This window comes from Oncorhynchus mykiss, chromosome 13 (assembly GCF_013265735.2).
Source record: "Oncorhynchus mykiss isolate Arlee chromosome 13, USDA_OmykA_1.1, whole genome shotgun sequence".
NCBI lineage: Eukaryota > Metazoa > Chordata > Actinopteri > Salmoniformes > Salmonidae > Oncorhynchus > Oncorhynchus mykiss.
This window is the reverse complement of record NC_048577.1, coordinates 613263-623631: the sequence shown is the minus strand read 5'-3', so window position 1 is coordinate 623631 and position 10369 is coordinate 613263. Positions and strand designations below refer to the sequence as shown.

General features: G+C 42.8%; 1 protein-coding gene across 3 annotated transcripts; it reads left to right on the top strand.

Moving 5' to 3' along the window:
- Positions 1-239: 239 nt before the first annotated feature.
- Positions 240-9269, top strand: LOC110511977 (gastrula zinc finger protein XlCGF57.1). Of its 3 annotated transcripts, none has more exons than XM_036939817.1 (3): positions 240-940; positions 6865-6963; positions 8705-9269. In XM_036939817.1, coding segments are annotated over exons 1-3 (300 nt in total). In that variant the 5' UTR covers positions 240-741; the 3' UTR covers positions 8707-9269. The 3 variants fall into 3 exon arrangements, with proteins under 3 accessions (XP_036795712.1, XP_036795710.1, XP_036795711.1); XM_036939816.1 differs by lacking the exon at positions 8705-9269 and adding an exon at positions 2452-3273 and having other exon boundaries at positions 882-940; positions 6865-8695; XM_036939815.1 differs by lacking the exon at positions 8705-9269 and having other exon boundaries at positions 246-940; positions 6865-8695.
- The last annotated feature ends 1100 nt before the right edge of the window (positions 9270-10369 follow it).

The window sequence follows — 10369 nt, the reverse complement described above, 5'->3', positions numbered from 1 at the left end:
TGATATACCAGGGCCTGGGGATGTAGTTAGGTTTGTTTTCCTCCATCATCATTCACCACTCATTTTAAATCAGCACCAATCAATCAACACATGCTTTCCTTTGTACGTCTCAATACAATAATATATTAACGAATTAAATTAAATGATCCACGTTTTGTATGGAAATAAAAAAATAAAAAAAACTTATCTCAACTGCGTTGACCACTCCAGTCAGCAGATGGCGATGTGCGTCTTTTAGGTTCAGGCGACGCTGCCAGAGTGTGACGTATAATCTAGTGGACGGGTCGCGTCATCAACATGAACAGTTCAGCCACCTCGGTAGCTTACTAGCCAACAGAGCCGAAATATTGGAGCTCTTTAGAAGCTTTTAGAAGGTAGTGGGAACGGCTTTCTGGCGTATATATGTGTTTTAAACACCTTTATGTCGTCTAGCTGTTACCCCGTTTAATTTCATATTGACGTTGTTAGACATCTAGCTAGCTGGTTAAGTTAGCAATAAGACTAAGCTAGTCGCTGATGCTAGTTAGGTAGCAAGCTAACACCCCATGACAGGAGGTCACTAAGTTAACTCTCCTCCTGTTAAAGAAGAGGGGGTCTGCTGGACGGAGAAAGACACTCGAGAAAGAAGAGAAGGCTGTCACAGTAATTAAAAACAAGTAGAGGGTGAGGATGTTACAATAAAAGAGGAAGAGGTTACAGTGAAAGAAGAGGAAGACGCTTTCAGAGTGAAAGAGGAGGAGGATGTTGGCTACCTTGAAAGAAGAAGAGGAGGAAGAGAAAGAGGAGGATGCAGTTTTTGGAATGAAGGAGGAAGGAGACATGACTGTTACAGTGAAAGAAGAGGAAGACGTTTTTGGAGTGAAGGAGGAAGATGAGGAGGAGATTACTGTCACATTGGAGGAGGATGAAGAAGAGAAGACTGGAGAACTGATTAACACCAGTAAATACAGTGAGTACTATCTTATAAAACAGGGACATTGATCTGATTAACACCAGTAAATACAGTGAGTACTATATTATAAAACAGGGACATTGATCTGATTAACACCAGTAAATACAGTGAGTACTATCTTATAAAACAGGGACATTGATCTGATTAACACCAGTAAGTACAGTGAGCACTATCTTATAAAACAGGGACATTGATCTGATTAACACCAGTAAGTACAGTGAGTACTATCTTATAAAACAGGGACACCAACTCTGCAGTTGTTGAACTAGTGTGTGATTTTAATTCTACACTTGGATATGTAGGAATTGGAAAAAGCTAACGTTAATGGTTCAAATGCTTCATTAGATTTTTTCACAACATTTTAAAACTTTGCTGAATATGAATATGAAATATAATGATAATAAATAAATAATATGAATCTTCGTAGTGCTTCGCTCAGTCTCTATACTCGACATCACAGCAAAGTCATTATATATATATTTTAAAACATGATTAAATATCAATGGTGTTATTATTAGCCCCTTCGTTTGTTGTTGTTGTTGTAAGTTAGACAGATTGATCTGACTGAAATTGTCACGTTCGTTGATGAGACCAAGGGATAAGTATACATTCTTCTTTTAATGAAGGAAAAACACTAAACGAACGTGAAGCTACATAACACAAGTGCTGACAGGCAACATAGACAATAACAACCCCAAAAATAACCAAGGAATATGGCTACCTAAATATCGTTCCCAATCAGAGACAACGATAAACAGCTGCCTCTGATTGAGAACCAATCTAGGCAACCATAGACATATAATCACCTAGACTAGAAAATCTCTAGACATACAAAAACCCCTAGACAATACAAAACCCCCTAGACAATACAAAACCCCCTAGACAATACAAAACCCCCTAGACAATACAAAACCCCCTATACAATACAAAACCCCCTAGACAATACAAAACCCCCTAGACAATACAAAACCCCCTAGACAATACAAAACCCCCTAGACAATACAAAACCCCCTAGACAATACAAAAACCCCCTAGACAATACAAAACCCCCTAGACAATACAAAACCCCCTAGACAATACAAAACCCCCTAGACAATACAAAACCCCCTAGACAATACAAAACCCCCTAGACAATACAAAACCCCCTAGACACTACAAAAACTAAACCAACCACCCTCGTCACACCCTGACCTAACCAACATAATAAAGAAAACAAAGATAACTAAGGTCAGGGCGTGACAGAAATATCTTATGATATCATGTATTACAGCCAACTCTGATTTCAAATGATGAAGAGGACAGAATCAAGACAAGGAAGGATAATTTTGATCTGGAATGTTCTAAAATAAAACAAGGCAGGAGAACAGGTTGTAATTGATATTGATATAAAACAGGTTGCAATTGATATTGATGGTAGAAGTGGAGATCAGTTGATGAATTGCCTGGCAGGGCTGTGGGACAGTGGAGATTAGGGATAATTCAAATGGAACTCTTCACAGCCATTACCCAGGGATCATCATGAAGAACTAACAGCATTACCCAGGGATCATCATGAAGAACTAACAGCTATTACCCAGGGATTATCATGAAGAACTAACAGCCATTACCCAGGGATCATCATGAAGAACTAACAGCCATTACCCAGGGATCATCATGAAGAACTAACAGCCATTACCCAGGGATCATCATGAAGAACTAACAGCCATTACCCAGGGATTATCATGAAGAACTAACAGCCATTACCCAGGGATCATCATGAAGAACTAACAGCCATTACCCAGGGATCATCATGAAGAACTAACAGCCATTACCCAGGGATTATCATGAAGAACTAACAGCCATTACCCAGGGATCATCATGAAGAACTAACAGCCATTACCCAGGGATCATCATGAAGAACTAACAGCTATTACCCAGGGATCATCATGAAGAACTAACAGCCATTACCCAGGGATCATCATGAAGAACTAACAGCCATTACCCAGGGATTATCATGAAGAACTAACAGCCATTACCCAGGGATCATCATGAAGAACTAACAGCCATTACCCAGGGATCATCATGAAGAACTAACAGCCATTTCCCAGGGATCATCATGAAGAACTAACAGCCATTACCCAGGGATCATCATGAAGAACTAACAGCCATTACCCAGGGATTATCATGAAGAACTAACAGCCATTACCCAGGGATCATCATGAAGAACTAACAGCCATTACCCAGGGATCATCATGAAGAACTAACAGCCATTACCCAGGGATCATCATGAAGAACTAACAGCCATTTCCCAGGGATCATCATGTGCAAGTGCTGGTTAAGGAGTTGAGTTTCAATTTATTTATTTTTTTTGGGGGGGGGGGGGTAGAGGTGAGGAGGAGGATTATTTAAGATGCTGTTTAAGATGTTTCTGATGTTTTGTGAAGATGGGCAAGGTCTCTGTTGTCCTAGCTTCAGGGGGAAGCGTGTCTCATCATTGGGGTGCCATGACAGAGAAGAGCTTGGACTGGGCTGAGCGGAATCCACACTCCCGTTAGGGTGGGAGGGCCAAGAGACCTGAGGTTGCAGAGCAGAGTGCTCCGGTTGGGGTGTAGGGTTTGAGCATAGCCTGAAAGTAAGGAGGGGCAGTTCCTCTTGCTGCTCTGTAGGCAAGTATTATTACCTGCGCTACTTCCTGTGTGAGGTAAGGTCGTAATCTACAGTTGTTGTAGACCACGACCCTGCAGGAGCGAGTCACTGATTTTACGTTTGCAGAGAACGTCAGGGTGTTGTCAAAGGGTCACGCCAACGTTCTTTGCACTCTGGGAGGAAGACACCGTGTCAACCGTGATGGAGAAGTCTATGAGCGGGCAGGCCTTTCCCTGGAGGAAGAGCAGCTCTGACTTCTCAAGGTTGAGTTTGAGGTGGCCGACATCCAAGTTTCCAGGCACGCAGAGATACATGTCTTTATCTGGGTGTCAGAAGGGGGGAAGGAGAAAAGTAGTTGAGTTTCATCCTCATAGCAGTGATAGGAGAGAACATGTGAGGATATGACAGAGCTGAGTGACTTGGTGTATAGACAGAAGAAGAAAGGGCCTAGAAGCAAGCCCTGGGGGACACCAGTAGCGAGAGTACGTAGTGCAGACACAGATCCTCTGAACGTCACCTGGTATGAGTGGCCTGTCAGGTAGGATTCAAGAGTGTTTCAGAGCCTGAGACGCCCAGTCCTGAGAGAATGGAGAGGAGGATCTGATAGAGCCTGAGACACCCAGTCCTGAGAGGATGGAGAGGAGGATCTGATAGAGACTGAGACACTCAGTCCTGAGAGGATGGAGCGGAGGATCTGATAGAGACTGAGACGCCCAGCCCTAAGAGGACGGAGAGGAGGATCTGATGATTCATAGCGTTGAAAGCAGCAGATAGATCTAGGAGGATGAGAACAGAGAGAGAGTCAACTGCTTTGGTAGTCTCCAGGACACAGAGATGAGCAGTCTCGGTTTATTGACCCGCCTTGCCGTCTGACTGGTTAGAGTCAAGAAGATCGTTCTCGGAGAGAGGATAAAGAAAAAGTTGATCAGTGACAGAACGCTCAAGTGCTTTGGAAAGAAAAGAAAGAAGGGATAGCTGTCTGTAGTTTTTTAACGTCAGATGACTCAAGTTTTTGGTTTCTTGAGGAGGGGGAGCGACTCGGGCCATTTTGAAGTCGGAGGGGACGCGGCCAGTGTTCAGGGATGAGTTGAGGAGGGAAGTGAGGAATGGGAGAAGGTCTCCAGAGCTGGTCTGTAGAAGGGAGGAGGGGATGGGGTCAAGCGGGCAGGTTTTTGGGCAGCCAGATCTCAGTAGTCGCAGGATTTAAAGGGGAGAAAGAGGTCAAGGCGTAGGGTAGTTCTGTGTGAGTGAGACCAGTGGACTCAACAAGCTGAGTGGATGAGACCAGTGGACTCAATAGGCTGAGTGGTGGGGCCAGTGGACTCAATAGGCTGAGTGGATGAGACCAGTAGACTCAATAGGCTTAGTGGATGAGACCACTGGACTCAATAGGCTGAGTGGATGAGACCAGTGGACTCAATAGGCTGAGTGGATGAGACCAGTGGACTCAATAGGCTGAGTGGATGAGACCAGTGGACTCAATAGGCTGAGTGGATGAGACCAGTGGACTCAATAGGCTGAGTGGATGAGACCAGTGGACTCAATAGGCTGAGTGGATGAGACCAGTAAACTCAATAGGCTGAGTGGATGAGATCAGTGGACTCAATAGGCTGAGTGGATGAGACCAGTGGACTCAACAGGCTGAGTGGATGAGACCAGTGGACTCAATAGGCTGAGTGGATGAGACCAGTAAACTCAATAGGCTGAGTGGATGAGACCAGTGGACTCAACAGGCTGAGCGGATGAGTAGTGGATGTTGTCAAAGTGGTTGAGAGAGAGAGAGTTTGCGGTGGTGCATGACCATCTGGGTACGGGCTGAGTGGTTAGGGGTTGGAGGAAAGAGAGACCGAAAAGGAAACAAAGTAGTGATTAGAGACCTGGAGGGGGGATGCAGTGAGATTAGTAGGAGAACAGCCTCTAGTAAAGATGAGGTCCAGCATATTGCCTGTCTTGTGAGTGGGAGGTGACTGTGAAAGTGGGAGGAGACCTTAAAGTGGGAGGGGACTGGGAAAGTGGGAGGGGACTGGGAAAGTGGGAGGGGACTGGGAAAGGGTGTGGTCAAAAGAGACAAGTAGGGGAATGAGAGAGTTGGAAATAAATTAATTGAAGGCAGACGTCGGGAGGTTGAAGTCAAAGAGCGGTGAGCCATCGACAGGAAATTAGCTTATCAAGGTCTCAAGATCATTGAGGAACTCTCCAAGGGCACCTGGTAGATGGCAATGTTAAGCTTGAGTGGAAAAGGGACAGCATGGAATTCAAATGTGGAGATGGACAGGTGAGGGAGAGGGATAAAAGAGAAAATATCCACTTAGGAGAAATGTGTAGCCCTGTACCACCACCGCGATGACCAGTAGCAGTGTTCTCTGGGGTCATCCATGTCTCCATCAGGGCCAAAATGTCAAGGGACTGTAGGGCAGCATATAGGCTGAGATTAACTCAGTGTTCTTGAACAGCAGATCCGCAGTTCCAAACAATGCCAGAAATCCGGAATTCCACGCAGGGAACACTAAACCAGAGATCCGGAATTCCACGCAGGGAACACTAAACCAGAGATCCGGAATTCCACGCAGGGAACACTAAACCAGAGATCCGGAATTCCACGCAGGGAACACCAATCAACTACCGGCAATCAACAGAATCAACCAATCAACTACCGGCAATCAACAGAATCAATCAATCAACTACCGGCAATCAACAGAATCAATCAATCAACTACCGGCAATCAACAGAATCAATCAATCAACTACCGGCAATCAACAGAATCAATCAATCAACTACCGGCAATCAACAAAATCAATCAATCAACTACCAGCAATCAACAGAATCAATCAACTACCGGCAATCAACAAAATCAATCAATCAACTACCGGCAATCAACAGAATCAATCAACTACCGGCAATCAACAAAATCAATCAATCAACTACCGGCAATCAACAGAATCAATCAACTACCGGCAATCAACAAAATCAATCAATCAACTACCGGCAATCAACAAAATCAAAATGTACAGTTGAGACGATGTTGAGACGATCTAGTCCGGAGTAAACAATTTTATGTTGAGACGATCTAGTCCAGAGTAAACAGTTTTATGTTGAGACGATCTAGTCCGGAGTAAACAGTTTTATGTTGAGACGATCTAGTCCGGAGTAAACAGTTTTATGTTGAGACGATCTAGTCCGGAGTAAACAGTTTTATATTGAGACGATCTAGTCCGGAGTAAACAGTTTTATAATTTGGAGCTTTAATTTAGGTCTCTCTGTTTAACCAAATACTCTGTCTTTGGCAGGAGAGAGACCAGACTCTCACTCTGACAGCAGGAAGAGTCCTTCAGAGGAACCAGACTCAGAGACGCCCAAACCAGCGAGACGACACCCCTGCTCCCAGTGTAATAAGAGTTTTAAGTGGTTATGGAAGCTGAAAGAGCATGACAGAACACACACAGGAGAAAAGCCTTACCACTGCTCTCAGTGTGGAAAAGGTTTTACCAACTTAGGGAACCTAAAAAAACATACAAAATTACACACAGGAGAGAAGCCTTTCCAATGCTCCCAGTGTGGGAAGGGTTTTACACGGTTAGGGAACCTGAAGGACCATAAAAGAGTACACACAGGAGAGAAGCCTTTCCAATGCTCCCAGTGTGGAAATGGTTTTACTCAGTTAGGGAACCTGAAAAGGCATGAGAGAATGCACACAGGAGAGAGAACTTTCCAATGTTCCCAGTGTGGAAAGAGTTTCACACGGTTATGGAGCCTGAAAGAACATAAAATAGTTCACACAGGAGAGAAGCCTTTCCAATGTTCCCAGTGTGGAAAGGGTTTTATTCTGTTAGGGAACTTGAAAAAGCATGAGCGAACACACACAGGAGAGAAGCCTTTCCAATGTTCCCAGTGTGGAAAGAGTTTTACACGGCTAGGGAGCCTGAAAGCTCATGAAAGGATACACACAGGGGAGACATCTTACCATTGCTCTCTGTGTGGAAAGAAATTTACCAAGTTAAAGAACCTAAAAAAACATATAAAATTACACACAGGAGAGAAACCTTTCCAATGCACCCAATGTGGAAAGAGTTTTACACGGTTAGGAAACCTGAAGGATCATAAAAGAATACACACAGGAGAGAAGCCTTTCCAATGTTCCCAGTGTGGAAAGAGTTTTACACGGTTAGGGAACCTGAAGGACCATCAAATAATGCACACAGGAGAGAAGCCTTTCCAATGTTCCCAGTGTGGAAGTGGTTTTACCCAGTTAGGAAACTTGAAAAGGCATGAGAGAACCCACACAGGACAGAGAACTTTCCAATGTTCCATGTGTGGAAAGAGTTTTGCACAGTTAGGGAGTCTGAAAGAACATAACATAGTACACACAGGAGAGAAGCCTTTCCAATGCACCCAATGTGGAAAGGTTTTTACCCTGTTAGGGAACTTGAAAAAGCATGAGAGAATACACACAGGAGAGAAGCCGTTCCAATGTTCCCAGTGTGGAAATAGTTTTAAAAGTTTAGGGAGCCTGAAGGAGCATGAAAGAACACACACAGGGGAGACATCTTACCATTGCTCTATGTGTGGAAAAGATTTTACCAAGTTAGGGAACCTAAAAAAACATATACAATTACACACAGGAGAGAAACCTTTCCAATGCTCCCAATGTGGAAAGGGTTTTACACGGTTAGGGAATCTGAAGGACCATAAATTAATACACACAGGCGAGAAGCCTTTCCAATGCTCCCAGTGTGGAAAGGGTTTTACCCAGATAGGGAACCTGAAAAGGCATGAGAGAACCCACACAGTCTTAACAATGACCCCAGGAGTTGGAACCAGTTCAGAAAACAGAACAGAAAACCGCAAAAAAATGTGTTTTATTGAGGAACAGAAACAGAACCGGGAAAGAAAGTGATCTCTTGCGTTCTGGAACAGAAGCATTATTTTAATAGTATGGTAACCGGTTAATAACGTTCTTTTAAAGTAACTGTCCTGTGAAAATCTAACTTTTTAAAGTTAATCCTCTCCTAACTCATATCCAAATAATGTTGTTGACTCGTCCGATTCTCGTATTTGAGGCCAAAGCATAAATTACAGATGAAAAAAAAAAAAAAAAAACTATTTTTAAAAATTACTATTTCCTCATAGAACATCTCCCTGAGGAGGATGAACTGGCCAATCCACGGTCTTGAGGAGAATGAGCTGGCCAATCCACGGTCTACTCGTGTTATTTTTTGTGTGACCGGTATACGCCCACACCATTCTATTAGGAAGGCGTTCTTAATGTTTTGTCCACTCTGTGTTCCTCTGCATGATGTATTGGTAGGAGCAGTATAGACCTAGTCTGTTCATTATATACATCTACATGATGTATTGGTACACCATGTAGGAGCAGTATAGACCTAGTCTGGTCATTATATACATCTACATGATGTATTGGTACACCACATAGGAGCAGTATAGACCTAGTCTGTTCATTATATATTTGTTAATCCGATCTGTTTGTTTGACTGAATTAATTATATTTATTATTAATTAAATATCAAATTAATAAGACGTTGCCTTAAATGCAGATGTGTAGGAGATGTTTGTTTTAAATCATTAGAAATCTGCACTAATCAATCAATCACACGCTTCTCTTTATATGTCTCAATGTAATATTGTTAGCTAATGAATTAAATGAATGAAAAATAAACTTTTTTGTTGTTGTCAACTTCCGGGTCAGTAGCATCAGTCAAACCTTACACACACACAGACACAGACACAGACAGACAGACAGACTGATATACTATCTCTGATAAGCAGGAAAGTGCTAAGAATATATATATATATTAATTATTAATATATGTAGCCTTAGAAATAAGGTTCATGAAATCAATAACTTGTTAACATCGGATAACGTTCATATACTGGCCACCTCTGAAACTCACTTAGATATTTACTTTGATACAGCAGGAGCAATACAGGGATATAACATCTACAGAAAAGACAGGAATGCCAATGGGGGAGGTGTTGCTGTTTACAATGGGGGAGGTGTTGCTGTTTACAATGGGGGAGGTGTTGCTGTTTACAATGGGGGAGGTGTTGCTGTTTACAATGGGGGAGGTGTTGCTGTATACAATGGGGGAGGTGTTGCTGTTTACAATGGGGGATGTGTTGCTGTTTACAATGGGGGAGGTGTTGCTGTTTACAATGGGGGAGGTGTTGCTGTTTACAATGGGGGAGGAGGTGCTGTTTACAATGGGGGAGGTGTTGCTGTTTACAATGGGGGAGTTGTTGCTGTTTACAATGGGGGAGATGTTGCTGTTTACAATGGGGGAGGTGTTGCTGTATACAATGGGGGAGGTGTTGCTGTATGTTCAGAGCCATATTCCTGCTTAGAGAAGATCTCACATTAAATACTGTTGAAGTAATATGACTAGAGGTTCATCAGTTTAGAGAGGATCTCACATTAAATACTGTTGAATTGCTGTGGTTGCAAGTTCACCTGCCTCATATAAAGCCTCTTTTGCTAAAGGTCTATATGGGATATATAGATATACAGTGGGGCAAAAAGTATTTAGTCAGCCACCAATTGTGCAAGTTCTCCAACTTAAAAAGATGAGAGAGGCCTGTAATTTTCATCATAGGTACACTTCAACTATGACAGACAAAATGAGAGAGAAAAAATCCAAAAAATAACATTGTAGGATTTTTAATGAATTTATTTGCAAATTATGGTGGAAAATAAGTATTTGGTCACGTACAAACAAGCAACATTTCTGGCTCTCACAGACCTGTAACTTCTTCTTTAAGAGGCTCCTCTGTCCTCCA